Source organism: Herpailurus yagouaroundi, unplaced genomic scaffold, assembly GCF_014898765.1.
Source record: "Herpailurus yagouaroundi ecotype Mexico unplaced genomic scaffold, PumYag 100, whole genome shotgun sequence".
Lineage (NCBI taxonomy): Eukaryota > Metazoa > Chordata > Mammalia > Carnivora > Felidae > Herpailurus > Herpailurus yagouaroundi.
The window spans coordinates 38,730,860-38,751,056 of NW_024412391.1; the positions used below are offsets into that span (position 1 = coordinate 38,730,860).

The following is a 20,197-nucleotide window of genomic DNA, read 5'->3' on the forward strand; positions in this document are numbered from 1 at the left end:
GAAGAAGAAGAAGAAGAAGAAGAAGAAGAAGAAGAAGAAGAAGAAGAGGAGGAGGAGGAGGAGGAGGAGGAGGAGGAGGAGGAGGAGGAGGAGGAAGGAGAAGGAGAAGGAGAAGAAGAAGAAGAAGAAGAAGAAGAAGAGGAGGAGGAGGAGGAGGCGGAGAAAATATTTTCTCAGTCAGGAATTTACAGCTATAAAACCTTCTAAGTTGGGACAGTTTACCTGAATTTTCCAACTAAATTACTTAGGAAGACAGAAGAGAGTTTCCTTTAGTGGCTTTTGGGGATTTTAGAATAAACCATCCCAATGATTCATGAGCCTGAACTCAAAGAACTATCTACCAGTCTGTTCTTTGTAGTGCTTCCCTTATCAAAAACACAGTTTCAGCAATTATCTTAGTGTCAATAAAGAATTCCTTCACAGAGCAAATATTTATCAAGCGTCTATAAAGTGGCAAGAAATGTATCATCCTAAAAATATAGTGGTATGAATAATGCAAAAGAAAATAGTTCCTGCCTTCAGAGAGTTTACACACTAGTTTTAGGAGGACACTGGCTTCTGCTTCTATTTTCACATGAGCCAGTAATCACCTTTCATTAAATGCTGACAATACAGCATCTTCCAAATACATGATGACAAATGGAATAAAATGTAAATCTTTAACTGGACGGCTCAGAGTGCTTCTCTTACTGACCCTGATCAAACTAAAGTGGCGCTAAGATCCACAAAAGGACTAACAAAAAAATTAAATACTCCCTGCACATGAGAAAACTAGGATTCTATATAGGCAACAGATCTAATTTTAAACTGCCATATTAGGAAAAATTTTTTTTAATTTATTTATTTTCAGAGAGAGAGAGACTGCAAGCAGGGGAGGGGCAGAGGATCCAAAGCGGGCTCTGTGCTGACAGGATGACAGCAGCGAGCCTGATGTAGGGCTTGAACTCACCAACTGAGTGATCATGACCTGAGCTGAAGTTGGATGCTCAACTGACTGAACCACCCAGGCACTCCAGGAAAACTCGCTAAAAATCTGACAGTCATGCTATGGAAAGTAAGATCACATTCTAACATGGCTCATTATTTCATGGGTTTGGCTAATCTGCCAATTAAATCATGCCCCCTATCCAGGCAAAGTATAAAGATAAGAAAAATCCACACTAGGTACGGAAGGTATGTGATAGTGAATTATGTTATATCCCTGTTTGGTCACAGTAGACTTGTCTAAAACGGACTTTTTCTCACTGTTAGGCTCAACATTAAAACTATTAAAATCTCTTCTTTGATAAACTGTAGTTTGTCCCTACTACAGAATATCTACATACTACATAACACATAGAGAAGTAGATCTATACATCAATATGGAAAGAGTTCTAATACATACTGTTAAAAGAAAAAGAGAAAAGAGAAGTATACATACAGCATGATGTTATTTATGGATTATTTTAGCCTCACAAAACAGTACTTCATTTCTGAATGTAAAAAAAAAAAGAAAGGTCTAGAAAGACACAAAAACATAAAAGTGATTACATTTTTGAGAAGATGATAAAGGGCCATGATAAAGAATTTATTTAGCACTATGTATTATCTTATCCTTCTCTTCAGGAAATTATATTCATGTATTAACTACATGATTAAAAGTTAACTGAAGGGAGTTAAAATAGAGAACAATCAACTTCTCACTATAATTTAATATGAATATATAATAAAATTGAGTAGGAAGTTACATTAAAACTAAGTCAAATTCCTTATAGTATTCATCTTTCAAAAGCTTGTTCATTCTCTTTTTTAATCTAAAAATAATTACATGAATTAATCTAATCTAAAATGAATTAAAACTATAGATTCAAGCAAAAACCCATGGTTTTGATCATTTTGTCTACAATATTACAAATCATGGAAAAAAAAACCCAACCTGAAGACTAAGCAAAAACAAACAAATAACAACAACAACAAAAAAAAAACAAAACCAAAAAAAGCCTAGCACTTTAAACATATAAAAGACAAAGGAAGTCTTGCTATATAGAAAACAGGGAAAGTATTAAATCAAGAATCCTCATCAAATTCCTTTAAAAACCCCTCTACCATTGTGTCCACAAAATCAGTATCATTAAAGACAAGAGGCAGCTTATCTTTAGCCCCAAGCACAGCAGGTATGGCCTAAGAATGAGACAGATTAAGTCACCAAAGAGACATGAAGGAAGAGGAGGAAAAAAAGAAAATGAAAAACAAACCAAAATGAAAAGCATACTTAAGGAAGAAAAGAAGTGTGGAACAGAAAGAGCAGCGTTAGTGCCTACTCACTCAGGAGTCACAGAATGGCTCCAGCACAAAGGAAACTGGCCGGCAAGATTTGTAGAACAATTTACCAAGCATTTCCACGTGTATTACCAATAAAGACTCTTTGTAACAACATGGTATTTACTCCATTTTATGGAAAGAAACTGAAGATCTGAAAGGGTCAGGAAACTGCCAAAAGCCACAGAACTGGGATCTTTGCACTCAAAGCCCAGTGTTCTTCCTAATACCCTACTGCTACTACTGACTGTCCCCTCAAATTGCTTCTAATTTTCACATAACCATGAACATTTCAAAAAACAACTATTTTATCAATAGTAGTAAGCTATTCTTTCCTCTAACTGAAAAAAATATCTGATTTGTCCTTTCAAGGTCAACAGAATATGGTAAGGGATACAGGAGTGCTGATGCATAGGGGCACCTGTACCCCAATGTTTATAGCAGCACTCTCAACAACAGCCAAATTATGGAAAGATGTCCTTCAACTGATGAATGGATAAAGAAATTGTGGTTTATATACACAGTGGAGTACTACGTGGCAATGGGAAAGAATGAAATCTGGCCTTTTGTACCAACGTGGATGGAACTGGAGAGTGTTACGCTAAGTGAAATAAGTCATACAGAGAAAGACAGATACCATATGTGTTCACTCTTATGTGGATCCTGAGAAACTTGACAGAAGTCCATGGGGGAGGGAAAGGGGAAAAAAAAAAAAAGGTTAGAGAGGGAGGGAGCCAAAACATAAGAGACTCCTAAAAGCTGAGAACAAACTGAGGGTTGATGGAGGGGGGGAGGGAGGGTGATGGGTACTGAGGAGGGCACCTGTTGGGATGAGCACTAGGTGTTGTATGGAAACCAATTTGACAATAAATTATATTTAATAAAATTTAAAAAAACAGAATATAGTAGAAGGCAATGAGGAGATGGTAGTAAAGGGCAACATGAGAGAATTTTGTGGTGATGGAGCTGTTCAATATCTTGAATGTGGTGGTGGATACATGAACCTGTGATAAAACTGTATAGAACTTAAAACACACCTCCCCCCACAAACTAGTACAAGTAAAATTATGGAATTCTGAATAAAATCCATGGATTTTAGAAATGCCAATATCCTGATTGTGATATTATACTGTAGGTTTGTAAAATATTACCACTTCAGAAAAGTGGGTAAAGGATACATGAGACCTATCTGTATTTTTTGTTAAACGGCAAGTAAATATATAACTATCTCAATAAAAAATTCAATTAAAATATCAACAGAATATTCATACTAACAACACTGATTTGAAACACATTAGTGATCTTGTATAGAAACATAAGAAGGTATTTTTAGTCATTCAAAGCTGAATTTGTTATAGTGGAACTGGCAGAGGTCTTACCCGTAAAATTAAAAATTTTTAAATTATGACTTTAACGCAGAGATGATAATTTTGAACAGCTATTGGTGACATAATACTATAAGAATGAGAGTCAGATCACCCTAGCCATGCAAAAGGTAAATCAGATGGAAAAAAAGAATCAGGAAGAAGAAGAAAAAGATCTTTCTGAACTAAAACAAAGAGCTGTTTAAGAATGCCATTTCAAAACATCAACTGACATAATACTGGAAGTGTAAGCCAGTAGGACAATTAATGAACTATGGTGATAATCATGAAATGCACCAAGAATTGTCTAACAATAACACTGAGCATAACAGGTGCTATCTACCAAGCACATACTATGCACCTGGCATTGTGCTGGCTGCTTCACATAAGCGATCAAAAATCTTCGTAATAAGTCTGGAAAGTAAAATGTGGAAAATGATGGATCTTATGGAACTTACTCAAGATTACATAGTTTGAAAGTCCCAAAGGTTGACTTTAAACCTAGGGTTTTCTGATTTTAAAGCTTGTGTGCTATCTGTTGCTCCATAGTACATAGAGAAGAAATACCTTTTATTGCTATTCTAGTACATGACTCTAGGGTGAAAGAAAAAAATTATATCCAGTAGTGAAAAACTGTAATTGATATCACACTTACCTGCTTGTAAGTTCCATCTAGCAAGGTGTCCAGGTGTTGGAGGGGGGCAGGTGTTTTATCTTTGAACCTTGTTAATAGTCGGCGTTGAATGGCCCGAAATTGTACAGCTCTTTCAGATAACAGTTCTTCTAATTTCTCACCATTTATCCGCAACTACCATAAAGAATTTCTTAAATTCAGGTTACATGTGTACAAGAAAACATTTTTAAAGCAAGAATACAGGCAATGGCAATTAAAGTTTGAAAGACAGTAATAACATAAATTTAAACATATTACAGAGTTAAGAGAATTAAAACTATAATATTTGGTACATGAATCGATAGATACATAGATCATACACAGACAACAGAGTAGGACAGGTCAAGTGGAAACTCAGTAAAGATAACCCAGTATCACTGGGGAAAATACAGATTATTTAATAAATGTCTTGTAATAACTGATTAAATACATGAGAAAAAAGAATAAGAATTTCTCTTCTAGTCCTTACAGTAAAATCAGTTGGAATAAGTTTAGACACAATAAAAGAACTAGAAAAATTAGAATTTTTCAATAATCTTGGCATGAAAGAGACCCTTCTAAGTCAAAAGCCAAAAGCCAGGGGCACCTGGGTGGCTCAGTCGGGTAAGGTTTAGGTAATGATCTCACGGTTCGTGGGTTTGAGTCCTGCATCAGGCTCTGTGCTGATGGCGTAGAGCCTGCTTGGGATTCTCTCTCTGTCGCTCTCTCTCTGCCCCTCCTCTCCTTTATATCTCTCTCTCAAAATAAATAAATAAACTTAAAAAAATTAAAAACACAAAAAAGCCAAAAGCCAGACACACACATACTCACACCTCTGATAAATTTGTAACTAAAAAAGAAAAAAAGTAATTCTATATAGTTAAAAAAAGAAACATAAGTGACAAGACAAAGAACAAACTGTAAAAATAAAAGCAATAACCACACAGACAAAAAGTCAAGCCCATAATAGCTAGAGAGCATCTAAGAATCAATGAGAAAAAGACCAAAATCCAATACAAAACAGTAAGAAAAAGAGTATCAAGCCAATAGGGGAAAAAAAGGACAAAATTTACAGAAAAGCTAATACATATAGCTCTCTTTGATCTACCAAGTCCATTTCTAGGAATTTATCCTAGGGGTATACTTGCAAAACATAATGTACATACAAGTGTATTCATTATAGAATTATTTATTATAGTATTATAGTAAGATATTAATAATAATCAAAATACTCATCAATAGGGGGACAGGTTAAATAATAAAGACTACTTTGCAGGACTACTAAGTACTGATATGCAATGTTATACAAAGATACAGTGACTGAAACAAAGCAAAAAAAATACAGAATAGTATTATAATTTGTTACCATTCATGAATTTTTAAAAAAGAAATCTGGGGGCGCCTGGGTGGCGCAGTCGGTTAAGCGTCCGACTTCAACCAGGTCACGATCTCGCGGTCCGTGAGTTCGAGCCCCGCGTCGGGCTCTGGGCTGATGGCTCAGAGCCTGGAGCCTGTTTCTGATTCTGTGTCTCCCTCTCTCTCTGCCCCTCCCCCGTTCATGCTCTGTCTCTCTCTGTCCCAAAAATAAATAAAACGTTGAAAAAAAAAAAAATTTAAAAAAGAAATCTGTATATTAACATAGTTGAGACTGCATAGAATAGTTCTAAAAAGATAAACAAGAAACTGAACACCAAAAGTTTCTTCCAAAGAGACTGAGTAGCAGGAGGAGGAGAATCAGAAATAGACTCTTTTTACTGTGACTCTTCTTATAACCCCTGAGTTTAATATTATTAAAATAAAAGAAAGCTAATCAGGGTCATAGGGTAGAAGAAACACTCCATGAAATCATATTATGTGAACTGCTAATTCCATTTTACAAAACAGTCAAAACCTAGTCCTGAAATAAACAGCATTTTCAAAGTGTTCAGAAATCAAGCTTTTACAGTATACATTTCTCATATCCAACTTCCCTTGCAAGTGTATGTATTCTCCAGACACGTGATTCAAAAAAAAAAAAAAAAGCCTGAAATTTTATTAATGTCTTTTGATTCCAATTTCAGAAGCACTAAGCAACTAACTAAATCACAGAATATTCTCTTGAAGGGAAAAACACTTTTCATTACCAAAAGTTAAATGATAATTTTTTAAATAACTGAATTTTTTAAAAAGAGGATTAGCTTAATTATCAATAATTCACTCTTTTAATTGTATAATTTCCAGCTATATTTTATTCATTACATTCATGAAACACAAGAAAAATTATAAAAGACATGAAATTTCAATACTGACACATCAGCCAAGTTATCATTCCACTGAATGTATAACCAAACATCAGTGATTGAATTGTTTTCATATGTCAGAATTAACAAATATTATTGATCCCAAGGCCAAGCACTGTTCTAGGTGCTAGAAATTATAGCAATGAATAACACAAACAAAAAATTCCTGCCTTCATGGAGCTTACACTAAGGGACACTTGGATTCTAAAAACTATCTTGATTCAAAGATTAAAATCATGTATTTTTAAAAAAGCAGAGAGCAGGGCCAGAGAGAAAGGAAGTATAATGATGCTCCTTTTAAACTGTATAACAAATGGAAGTGCCTGTAGTTCATCATGTTCCCTAAATCCCTCCCCAGAAAGGAAATGCCCCTGATGTGGAATCTCCAGGGGCTTACTAGACAGCAAAGAAGGGGCGAAACTGTGTCAAACTTATAGCCATTCAGAATCTAATATTTTCTGTTTTAAATACTACAAATATGTATTTAATATGGTCTTTTCGTAGACCCTTCCATAAACCACTAGATCCCAGTTTTGCACAGTAAAGCAAGAATTTTTAAAATATATCTTTAATAAATAAATAAAATAAAATAAATCCTAGAGGACTGCAAAGGATCTCAATCCTTACAATACCTAAATATATTCCCCAAACGGTCAGTTTTGGTGCCGTGATTTGGTCAAAAGCACACTGTCCTATAAAATATTATCAGCATAGGTGAAAGAGAACCCAAGTAAGCTCAATTTATTTGATAATGACAAATGTTATGTGTAATTGGATTCTACGCACTAAAATTTTCCCTGCATTTTCACACTATACTAAAAGAAGTCTTTATAGGTTAAAGTCAGTGTTCTTAGAAGGTCTGAGGGACTGAACATTAAGTAGAATGAATGTTCATGTGACTGACAAGTTACATGACATTCTTTCTCTCTATCACACACACAGTCACACATCATAGTTTATAAACTGAAGTGCAAAAACCTATTGATTACTTAAAAAGTAGTTACTCTAGGGAACCAATGCTTCCATAAATAATGCTCAAAATACTTTTGAAACCCCCTCTTTATAATCACCTACAGTGCCTATTTGTGGGCACATAAGTATTTGAACCTGGTGATTTTTTTTTTAACACATGAGATTTTTAAAACAATTTCATTATCTAATTCATTCACAAGACATGACTCTTGGCTATTTCCAAATATCAAATCAGTCTTCAAAGGATGAAGATTTTATACCATCATGATACTCAAAACAATCTAATGCAGGCTCTGAAGGTACTTCCAAAGAAGAAATGCAAAAATATTCTGGCTACAAAGTCACTGTCAGATCTCATTTGTTTAAACATTTAATCATTCAGCATTTGCTAAGTGCCCATTGTGCCAGATACTGAAGAATATTTTATGTGGTTAACCCTCATTCAGATGCAGAAATTCTGGTGTGCTTGTTAAAAGGAAAAGGAAAAATCACTTTACTTTATAATCACACCTCATTTATGGCCTGCTAGAATTAGTTAGCCAAATGGCTGCCGATAAGCTCAAATAGTTTTAACACTGGGTTATTGGGGTCAAAGGTTAAGTCTCCATGTGGGAAAATTAAATCTGCTTGTTCTGAAGCCAGACCACATGCTTAGCTCTGGGCAGGCACTCTGTTAAGGTCTGCAAGTGATCACAAAATGGGCAAGAGGGCAGGAACAGATACACAAAGTCATCCACATAAAATAACTACTTGAAGCACTCAATCTACTAGCATATATACTAGAATCCTTTCCTCTAGCATCTCTTTCTCTTCCATATATTGAAAAATTATAGACAATATGAGTTATGATCATACATACCTCAAAATGATGATCAATCAACTCAAAATATTCTTGAAGGGGCATACTTCCAGAAAAAGAACATGCAAAATCTTTGATTCCCTGTTTTTCAAAATATTCTTGAAGGCGGATAATAAGTTCATTTGTTATGAGCCAAAGATCTTCAAACTGTTCACTCTGAATGCGGTATCGTTCTAAGAGAGAAAAAATGCCTATTAACACATAATTACTAGCTGAAACTACATGATTATCACTAACTCTGACATGAATACCCAAATAAAAAGGAAAAGACTGGGGGGGGGGGGGGGCTATAGATAGGATTTCTACTGCTTTATTGCAGTTTTCTACCTCAACCACATAACATTTAATTTAAGTCCAAAGGTATGTGGTCACAGTGACAAGGTGTAGAGTATGGTCCTTTTCCCTATGTTTCTTATAGGTTTCAATAACAACACCCAAATTAGGGTCCTTCTTTAAAAAAAAAAAAGGGAAGATAATAAGAAATCTTTGTTTACAAGGTAAGAAAAAAAAAAGCCATTGCAGAAGTATAATCTGGTATTTATTAATTTGTTTCAGAATATTGTTGTGAAATAAAACTTATTATGCAGAAAGTCCCACATCCAGGACATTGTAGCCAGCTAAATCACCGTAATCATGATCAAAGTTTTCTACTTTTCTAATATTTCTTTTATTTATTTATTTATTTTTAATTTTTTTTTCAACGTTTATTTATTTTTGGGACAGAGAGAGACAGAGCATGAACGGGGGAGGGGCAGAGAGAGAGGGAGACACAGAATCGGAAACAGGCTCCAGGCTCTGAGCCATCAGCCCAGAGCCCGATGCGGGGCTCGAACTCGCGGACCGCGAGATCGTGACCTGGCTGAAGTCGGACGCTTAACCGACTGCGCCACCCAGGCGCCCCATTTCTTTTATTTATATTTGTAATCAGTCCCTTCCCTAAATGTAAATCTTGTTTGCCTCCATTCGCTGAAACCTCAGCTCAAAAACAAATTCTTGTCCATCCCCCACCCTAACTTGACAATGATGACAGTGATAACAGTGGTGGTAGTAACTACATCTATGATCAGAGCAACTGTTATTTGTTGAGCACCAACTATGAACCAAGCACTGTGATTACAACAACCCCGTTTTAAAAAAAAAAGGAAAACTAGGCACAGAGAACTTGAGACAGGTCACAAAGCATATCAAACATCAGAGCTAGAATTCATGATATACTGCATATTCTTTTTCCCCACCTGTCTAAATCCTACCTACTCTTCAGGACCTGGCTTCAATCCTACCTACCCCAAGAAATCTTTATTTCTCTAGCACTCACAGCAGCCTACTATGTGTTAGGCACTGCATTGAGCACTCTGCATTCAAAACTCAACACCCTTATGGGGGAAATCTTGTTATCCCCATTTTACAGAAGAGTTTAAATAATCTGCAAGATCATCTAGCCACATAGTAGCAGGCAAGAATTAGAACTCTAATATTTAATCCAAAGATTAGCTATTAATCTTAACCACCTCACAATATTGTACCTCTTTAAATTCATATATACACTTAGTCTACAGTTCACCATGCACTTAACCACATACAACTATGCATTTTTTAATTAACATTTATTTTATTTTTTTAATTTTTTTTATTTATTTATTTTTGAGACAGAGAGAGACAGAGCATGAACGGGGGAGGGTCTGAGAGAGAGGGAGACACAGAACCTGAAGCAGGCTCCAGGCTCTGAGCTGTCAGCACAGAGCCCGACGCGGGGCCCGAACTCACAGACCGTGAAATCATGACCTGAGCCGAAGTCAGATGCTTAACCGACTGAGCCACCCAGGCGCCCCTAATTAACATTTATTTTAGAACAGTTTTAGATTTACAGAAAAATTATGAAGATAATAGAGTTCCCACACACCCTTCACCCAGTTTCCTCAATTATTAATATCTTACATTATTATGATACATACTTATGTATGATTATGATTAATGATGAATACAATACACTGTAATTATTAACTAAAATTAATGGATTACAAAAAGTTACATGGATTACACCAACTGGTTTTCAAGGTTGAATCAACACTGCATACCTGGAATAAATCCAATTTGATCATGGCATATACTTTTTCTTATTCCTATTTAACTCTCCAGATGATTATATTCCATTTCTCCAAGAGATTATACACTTTTTGAGACCTAGAACCAATTCCCCTATTCTATTTAATTCACCAGTTATTGACCATCTATTATGTACAATCACATAGAAAGAAATGTTGGGAGTACAAGGAGGAATTCAGTCTCCTTGTTTAAGGAGACTAAGATATTACTAAGTTAGCATGACATGTAGACATATGAAATATTTGTTATATTCCCCATGGTCCTTGACAAATTCTATGAATATATGACACCTTTAACTTGGTTATTAGGACTTCAATTTGTCATCCTCCACCAGAATCCAAAAATATATCTCCTCTCATTCTCCTAGTCATCTCTCTTTCAATATATTCAACATGAGGAATAAAATACACTGGGTATGCCTGCCATACTGCATGGCAAACACCCCGATGTTCTCTGCTACCATATCATTTCCTCTGGAGCGTCCTTCTGCCCTACTTTCACCCTAGTCTTATTCTGAAGTCTGATTTCTGCCTATGGTGCTAATCGGTTGGTTTCATTTCTCCCCATCAAAGATAATAGGGCCATGGTCAGATAAAACAGCTTTTACCTTTCTTTGCAAGTGTCACTGAATGCTCAATGCTCTAAGAATGGAGAGAGCACAACTGTGATGGCGTGGGAGTAAAGCGGTAAAAGGAAGAATGATGATAACAACATGCAATATTACAATTCTCTAAATCTACGGTCCTATCCAAGGTAAGCTTGGGACCCAACATATTGAACCCAGACTGGTATTTATTCACTCTTTCATTCATTTATATAACTCAATGCAAGATGCTGGGGATAAAACCCTGGATAAAGCAAGAGCCTCTGCCCTTAAGGAATTCACTGCAGACCTGGAAAAATGGGTGTTATTGGGGAAGAGTAAACACTGCTTTTACCATTACCAATTCAGGGATACCCCATGCAGGCTGATGTTGCCACAAAAGTGCCAGGACTTCCCCGCAAGTGATATGTTACTATTTCCAAGCATGTGAGAGCCTATCACATAGCAGAGGAATTAGACAATAGCAAGGGAGTGGCAAAGGGCAGAGAGCACAATAAGTATTGTGTAATAATTACAGATATTGATAGAATTAGCTGCCTCAGGAAACAGGGAACTACCTCACTCCAATGGAAGTGTTTAAGGATCCAAGCTCCCTGGTGTTTGGTATAGAACACAATGGGGAAGAAACACAGGTCATCTTCTCATGTACAGATCTGTCTATCTCTTCATCTGTCTTGGGACAGATATTTGGTACCAGCTCAGTGCTGCCTCCAGGTCCTGGCCATTTGTCCCTCCTAGGCAGATGTTTCACATCTGGCTCCAGGCCAACGCCCCAGGCTTCCCTGAGGAAGAAGCTGAACTGGGCCAGCTGCATCTCCTTTTACAGCTTTATGATCTCCCAAAACATTCGCTTCAGATTCTTCTGCGACAGATCTTGCTAGACGTGGTAGATGAAGGTGACAAAGTTGCACACTACAGTGATCCAGGCTAAGAAGATGGTGAGATGTAGGTGGGGCTCTCAAAGTGACAGAGCAAGATATGGTACTGGCAGGTGTGTGCACATAAGTCGGCACTGCCAAACTTTACTGTGTCCACTCTTACTGCAGCAGCATCCGCAGAGCCACAGGCTAGACGGTGAGCATTCGCTGTCCTCCAGCTTATAACAGCATCAAGAACTTTTGCATTATAAAGTCCAGGCAAGGGCCCACATCCTCTGGGTACACCCTTCCAAGGAAGGAACAGGGCTTGTCCAGGATGAGTAATTCCGTCCAGGCATAGAATTCTGCAGAAAGGGTCATACCCATCTCCTTGTCCTCTTCGTCCAAGGAAAGGGCATGTCTCACAGTGGGGCACACAGCGTGGCAGAGGGAGCTGCCGGTATTCCTGGCCCTTGTGGGGCCCAGGCTTAGTAGGGTTCAGCAGCTGCAGGTGGAGCTCATGCTTGAGATAGGCTGGGTGTGGACGTGATGACTGATGTCTTCAAGGATGTCACCTCCACCTGCAGCATGTCGATCCTGCCCCCTACTTGCTTCAGCAGTTTTTTCTGATGCCACCTACTTCGTGTGAGCTTCTCACACCATCTTGTGGGCTTCCTCAGAGAGGATGGCCATCAGCCACACCTCCAGCTCCAGCTCCTGTTCCTGTGGTTCCCACACCTCCTACCACTGCTCACGGTCCTCATCTTTCAGATTCCGTTCCTTCTGGGTTATGTGAGCTCCTCCTTCAGGAGCTCAGAGCCCTGCCCTTCTTGTAAACTTCCATGGGGATCCTGTAAGAATATCTGCCAATAGTATTAGAGAAAAGCTCCCTCCAGGATTCATAATATTGAACAAGATCTTTACCACTCCCACATTCTGAGATTCTGAAAGTGAAAAGACACAGTGCCTTAATAGGCTCACTTCAGTAAAATTCATAAAATGGTGCCTGCCACAAAGTAAGGACTCAATAAATGTTACCTACTATCATCACTATCATCATTATTTCCCCCAAGAATATGTAAACTAGAGATTCCATCATAAACCCGATTAGACTCACACAGAACCTACTAACCCAGTAACTTTCAAATAGCAGATGTGAAAAAAAAGTGGCTTATATAAAATATATTTTCCTAAGCATAGAATTTGATGTCACTTTAGATACAGTTATAAATTTTTTATATAAACAGTACATTGCTAATATTTCAAAGGAATTTAATTCATTCTGGTTCTAGAAAGATTCTGAAGAGGCTTGCACAAGCACGTAGAAAAACCTGAGGTGCAGCCTGAATGCACCTAAGGAATAAAATTTCTTATACAGAAAATGAAATAAAACTACAGAAAGAAAGTTATTCAAGTATCATTTTCCAATACAAATGTCACAACTTACGTATCTTAAAAGAGATATACATAAACAACTGGGATTTTATTATAACACATGTGAAAGAATTATATACTGGCCCAAGATGTAAAAAATATATATTTCAAGGTACCTGAATGAAGTGAAGGGGCAAACCACAGAGATGTCTGTGGGAAGAGCATTCCAAGACCAGGGAATGGTGAGCATAAAGGCCCGAAGGCAGCAATGTGCTTTCAGGAACCCTGAGGAAGCTATTATGGCTGCAGCTGAGTGAGCAGTTTGTATGCTGTGCTATAACAAGATTATCACACCAGTTTCTGTTAAATTGTCCCTAAAGGTATGGGCAAGAAAAGCTGGAAGCAAGGCATATTCAGGAATGACCAGGCAAGTCTGTCCCCCAAAGTTAGTGTGAAAATTTATCAGAATTTATCACTGGGGAAAACATGGACAGGATTCTTAGCAGTATCCCAACAGTTCAGCTGACCAGGGGCTGGCTGATGGTTGACTGTGCAAGATAAATCCAATTAGCACCTGTCCTAATGCCTCCTAGGAATTGTGCCGGGCTCAGTCCACATTCATAGCTTACACTGGGCATGGGTGTTTTATATTAAGGAAAGCAGGGGGGTGTTGTGCTAAGAAAGGCAGCAGTACCCAGAACTCTTCCCCAAAGAGGTAAAGTGTCTGATCTCTGCTGCCTACAATTAGAAATCTTTTCCCCACCCTGGCACACAACAAAATCCCCAATCTGACGAAATGATGTGTGGGCAAGTCTAACATTTCCCTTCTCCTTTTATCAGGATTTGAATTGTTGAGGACACAGTGCAAGACTATCTTTGATTGATAAGCACAAGGAGATTCAAGGTAATACTATATCTATTCATCCATTGAAAAACCCTTAAGTGCTGAAAAGACAATAAGGAACAACACATACTGCTCCTGGTTCTAATTCTAGTGGTAAGGACAGTAAATAAGTAAATAACAAATAGTCACAAGAAAGAACTATGGTGCAAATAAAAAGGGTGCCATAATAAAGACAAATGGTTGCTCTTTCTTGAGATACCATGGTCATAGAAAGCCACACTGAGTGACATCAGTGGTAGTACTAAAAGTAATAATGATGAAAACAGCAATAGCACCTAAAATTTACCTGGTACTTAGAGTATACCAGGAAATTGCTACATGCTTTTTAGGTATTATTTCATTTGATTCTTACATACTATAATTGTATGTTTTTATTCCCATTTTGTAGATGAAAAAACAAGCTTTGAAATTTTTCCAAAATCATTCAGACAAATTGGAAGGAGAGCTGGAATTTCAACTATCAGTTTGAGTTTAGATCCCATATCCCTAATCATTCTATACATAAAGTCCAGACTCTAAGGATGGGGAGACCAGTTCAGGCAGAGGGATTTCACAAGCTCGAAGACCTCAAGGCAGAAAATGTCAGACAGGTACCAGAAACTGAGAGAAGACCAGAGTGAGGAAGAGAGTGTCCTTAGATGAGGCTGGATGTTAGGTTGTGGCCAGAACATACAGGGAGAACTATAAAGACTGGTAAAGAGTTTGATATTTCTATAAACACAAAGGATTTCAAGCTGGAAAGTGGCATGATTTAATTTGTGATTACTTGTTTCTTTGTTTTTATTACAAGAGCTGCCAAGTAGAAAATGAATCAGAAAGGAGCAAAAATAGACTTACAGTTAGGACATTATAACCATGGTCCAAGTCACAGATGGTGGCATATTTAGTAATTAAAGGCATCACGTTAGGAAGAAAATCCTGTTTTTCAAGTCTTATCCTCTGATCAAAAAACTTAAAATCTAGTAAATTTTTAAATCTGTGACTTTAGTACAAATAAATGATCCAATCTTCAGTTTCTTCATATACACAAATGGGAAAATAACACATACCTCAACAGGTCAGTATGAAGATCAAATATAATAAGGTATGGAAGAGGGGCACCTGGGTGGCTCAAGCAGTTAAGCATTCGGCTTTGGCTCAGGTCATGATCTCACCGTTTGTGGGTTTGAGCCCCGCGTCGGGCTCTGTGCTGACAGCTCAGAGCCCAGAGCCTGCCCTCTCTCTCTCTACCCTCCCATGCTCATGCTCACACTCTGTCTCTCTCTCCAAAATAAATAAGCATAAAAAATTTTTTTAATAAATAAAAGATATAATGTATGGAAGAGACCTATACAAATGCAATTTACCTTTGTATTTTAAATTTAGACCAAGCAAAATAAGATGTTCAAAAACATTGGTTGAAAAAATTAAAACTATCTGATACAAACAGTACAGAGTAAAACAAGTAAAAAATCTAAAACTCAATGAAAAACCCAATAATAAGTAAAGTTTCAGATATCCAGCAATATGTACTTATGGTAGACCAAATTTTGTGTCCCCTCCAGAATTCATATGTTAAATCCTAATGCCCAAAGCAATGGTACTTGTAAATGGGTCCCTTGGGTAATTAGGTCATGAGGGTGGAGCCCTCATGAATGGGATTAGTGACCTTATAAAAGAAACTCCAGAAAGCCCCTTTGCCCCTTCTGCCAAGCAAGGACATAGCAAAAACACAAACATCTGTGAACCAGGAAGTAGGAACCCAATCCACTGGCACCTTGATCTTAGACTTCACAGCCTCCAGAACTATGAGAAATAAATTACTGTTGTACAAAAGCCACCCAGTCTATGGTATTTTGTTATAACAGCCCATACGGACTAAGACAGAACTCTACTGTGACCAAGTATAGTACAGGAATGTCACCAAATAACAGAAATGTAAAAACCATAATAAACATTTAAATAGGTGTGATATTTTCTGTAACTTTAAAATGCTGGCTTCAATTATTTTCTTATTTTCATCAACACATGCAGGGGGAAAAAAAGAAAACTAAAACTTTTTGCAATGAAAAATTTTACAATTGAGCTCGAGATTTAGAAATATAAACACAATTTTTAAGTTGATTTTTTTCAGATTACCAAAAATCAGTAAGAATCTGTGAGTCAAAGATTTATAAGGCATTATTTTTATTATTAAGCATTTTCTCAGTATTAGTACTCAAAGATGGTTAATATTGCCCTGGAGATTTTCCAGAGTATACATTTCATGGAAAAGAGAAATAAAATTTTCTATTTATAATATGACATGAAAGAAGAAAGTTGTATTTTAAAATACACCCTTACAATATTCGTAATTAAAACAGCTGCCAAAACGAACATTCCATTTATTTTTTTTATCTCTTTTCCTTTGCATCTTGTAATAGCAGCTCAGTGGAAATAACCATTTCAGCCTCCAAATGAAATAAATTTGGATAACTGGAGCCCAGTCAATTGCCATTCCACTCTAATACAAATGGAGAAAATAATATATTTAACTAAAGAGGGCACAAAAATGTATCACGTCATTCTCTATTCATGTCAGAACATCTGAAATTCATCAATATAAATAATGTTTGTATTCATATCATAAAGCATCAATATAATTTATGCTATTTGGACATTTTAAAATGTGAGACAGATAAGTAAATGTATGCATTTTAAAACAAAAAAGTTGGAGGAAATAATATAAACAATTTCAGTAGGTATTAGCATAATATTCCGAATATACAACTTCTTCAATATTAGTAGAAATTATGGATCATTTCTCTAAATTTACTTTTCAAGAAGCTTTTTCCAATCTGGACTCATATAATATTCCCATTGCCCCTTAGTAATATTGCTAAGAAATTCTAACATTAATAGTCATTTTATATTGATGAATCACTGTGTACATTAGATTTGATCATTACATTTGTCTCTAAATTTCTGGCTTCATTAAAGGACTATCACAGAGCCCCTACTATATGTACTTCTGGGTAGAGAAGAAAATTTACTAATCGCTAAAAACCACATGCTTTATCAACCTTTTCTTCTTTCTAAAATGCCCTTCACCTGACAATCTCCTATTCATTCCTCAAGAATCTTTACAAATAAAATCTCTTATGAAACCTCATTCCTTTGTGCTCCAATTGCACCTTAAGTGTACTTCTGTAGGCTTATCAAGCATTCTATTATTGATTCTCTGTTTGTCTCTCCCATTAGTCCACGAGCTCCAGAAAAGCTAGGACAATCTTTGTATCTAATACATCTGCTGAATGAAAAATGAACAAAGGCATAGTCTACTGAGATGAAATAGAGCAAGACTCTTACTTCCTTGTTCTGAAGATATTTTGGTTATGATTGCTCAAGATCACATATGTTTACTTCTGGGCAAATGCACGAAGAAAGCATTTTTCAAGGCCCAACGCTTATTCACATACATGACTATACATTTTTCATTATACCTAAAAGGAAAATAATCAAAATAGACAAGCAAATGACTTTTATACTTGACCTTATTCAATCCAATCGCTCTTTCCAATAGGTTAAAATCTTTAAGGATGTTGAAATCTTCAGTGTATTAGTTATCTTTCCCATTTTCCAAAGGCCTACCTGAGGCTACATAAATTTGCTATCTGCATTTGCTTAGCCCTACTTGTGACGCTGAGACCATGTGTTTACTCAGCATATATTGCTAACTACCAGTTTAGTGAGACACAAAATTTTTATTGGAAAATCATTTCCTTCTGATGTTAGGGACAATTTTCCACTGTTCTCTAACATCCAAGGATTTTAATGAAAAGTTAAAATGCTTTCTTGATTCATCTTCTTTGCGGAGCTTGTTTTTTCCTTTCTAATCTTTGAAGATATGCTCCAGATCTTTAGTGCTCTAAAATTTCACAATAATATATCTGGATGTGCTTCTTTTTCTCATTCATTGTGCTAACATCAAATAGGCTCTTTAAATATCCACAACTGTGACACTTGATTTCCTCGAAAACCCTGTCTCCATTGATCTTCTGGCATCTCCACAAAGCACTCCACAAGGTCACACCTTTGTCTTTATCCAGAATCTGTAGTTCCGCTGAACTCTAACATCAATATCTTATTCATTCTCTGACCACCACCTTTTGTTTTTCTAGTTCAGTTGTTCTACAACTCCCACCACACCACTCTTTCAACCTTATTAACACTTGTGATCCAGGGTCATCTGCGTGGCTCAGTCGGTAAAGTAGCCTACTCTTGATTTTGGCTCAGATCATGATTTCATGGTCGGGAGATCAAGCCCAGCATCAGCCTCTGTGCTGGACATGAGGCCTGCTAATGATTCTCTTTCCCTCTCCTTCTATCCCTCTCCAACTCACGCTCCTGCACTTACTCACTCTCCCCCTTTCTCCCTCCTTCAATCTCTCTCTCTCCCACTCAAAAAAAAAAAAAAAAAAAGACTTGTGATCCATTGAACCCATTAATTTTTCACCCTGTGTCAGTTTTCTCTAACCTTTACTTCTCTTCTTATCAGTTTAGATGTGGTAGCCATTATTAAAATCATTCTCACAAAAATATTTTATTTGCAATAATCTGTTTCAAAATCCCAGCCGTGACTTTAGTTGCCTGGATGCTAATAAACAAATCACTGCCAGAGAAAATTGTCTAAGGATGACTTGGTTTCACTTCAAAATTCAGGATCAGAAACTTCAAATGGGAACTTGACATTGCCTTACCCTTCATGAGTTTGCTTTCTTATTCTCCAAGACACCAATGTCATATCTTTTTTTCAAATTTATACATCAAAGCTCCTGGGGAGCCTGGGTGGCTGAGTCGGTTGACCATCCGACTTAAGCTCAGGTCATGATCTCATGGTTCATGAGTTCAAGCCCCGCGTCAGGCTCTATGCTGACAGCTCGGGGCCTGGAGCCTGCTTCAGATTCTGTGTCTCCCTCTCTCTCTGCCCCTCCCCTGCTCACACTCTGTCTCTCTCTCAAAAATAAAGATTTAAAAAAAAATTTTTAAAAAAAAGCTCCTTTATCTTCCCACCAACAAATCTAAAGTCTCTCTGGACCTACATCCAACCCCTCCTGTCATAGTAAAGTTACAAACGCCTATCCTTCAATCTCCCCTGCTCCCCAAACTCTGAAACCCACATTCTTTCTAATTCTCCAGGATTTCATTGCTTTGTGAGTCCCCTTTTTTCCTGATCATCAGCCTCTCCCACTGAACTCAATCATTTCAATTATTATTGAAGCATGTTCTAATAGTGCTCATTTTAAAACAAAATAAAACCCACAACTCCTTCCCACATCTCACTTCTGAATTACTGAGTTGGGTTATACAATTCTTAGTGAAAATATGAGATACTAAAAACTTGCAACACTAGCAACTCTAAATTTATCCTTGGATTAAGCTGCTTCTCAGACTTTACTGATTTTGGCTGAGACAATTATATTTAGTAAATTGAGTTCATTATTATTTTTAAAGTTCTATGAAATCTGTTGCTCATAAATTATAGTTACATAATATTATAATTATAAAAATAAGCTATAAAGACATTATTAAAGAAGTTGTCCTTGTGTATTCAGAAGAGAAACTCCATTCTGGACTCAGCATCAGAAATGGCTGTGCATCTCCTAAACAACTTATTTGATTTTATCCTTTGAACATTCTGAAAATTGGAATTAAAATGTTTTCTTGTCACTTTGAGTCTGCTAGGCACCCTATCAATTGTACAGTTTATGTTTCTGAGTGTTAATCTTATTCTTATCTTTATTAATTTCCTGCTTTTCTTTTCTCTCTCTCTGTTTCCTTCAACTACTTATCTTCTCCTTTCATATTTTGGAAATTTTATAAACTATTTTTAATCCTTTAAAAAACAAGTAGAATAATGTAAGGCACAAAGAGATATAATAGAGATAAAGATCAAAATAAGGATAAGGAACA

General features: G+C 36.7%; 1 protein-coding gene across 10 annotated transcripts in view; it reads right to left on the reverse strand.

Moving 5' to 3' along the window:
• Positions 1–20,197, reverse strand: part of BBS9 (Bardet-Biedl syndrome 9) — a 447,491-nt gene that overhangs the window by 197,584 nt on the left and 229,710 nt on the right. For all 10 annotated transcript variants that reach the window (XM_040472285.1, XM_040472287.1, XM_040472283.1 and 7 more), the window contains 2 exons: positions 8,425–8,597; positions 4,318–4,470 (listed from right to left, as the gene is read on the reverse strand). In XM_040472285.1, coding sequence (XP_040328219.1) covers positions 4,318–4,470; positions 8,425–8,597 — 326 coding nt within the window. The remainder of the gene's footprint in view (positions 1–4,317; positions 4,471–8,424; positions 8,598–20,197) is intronic.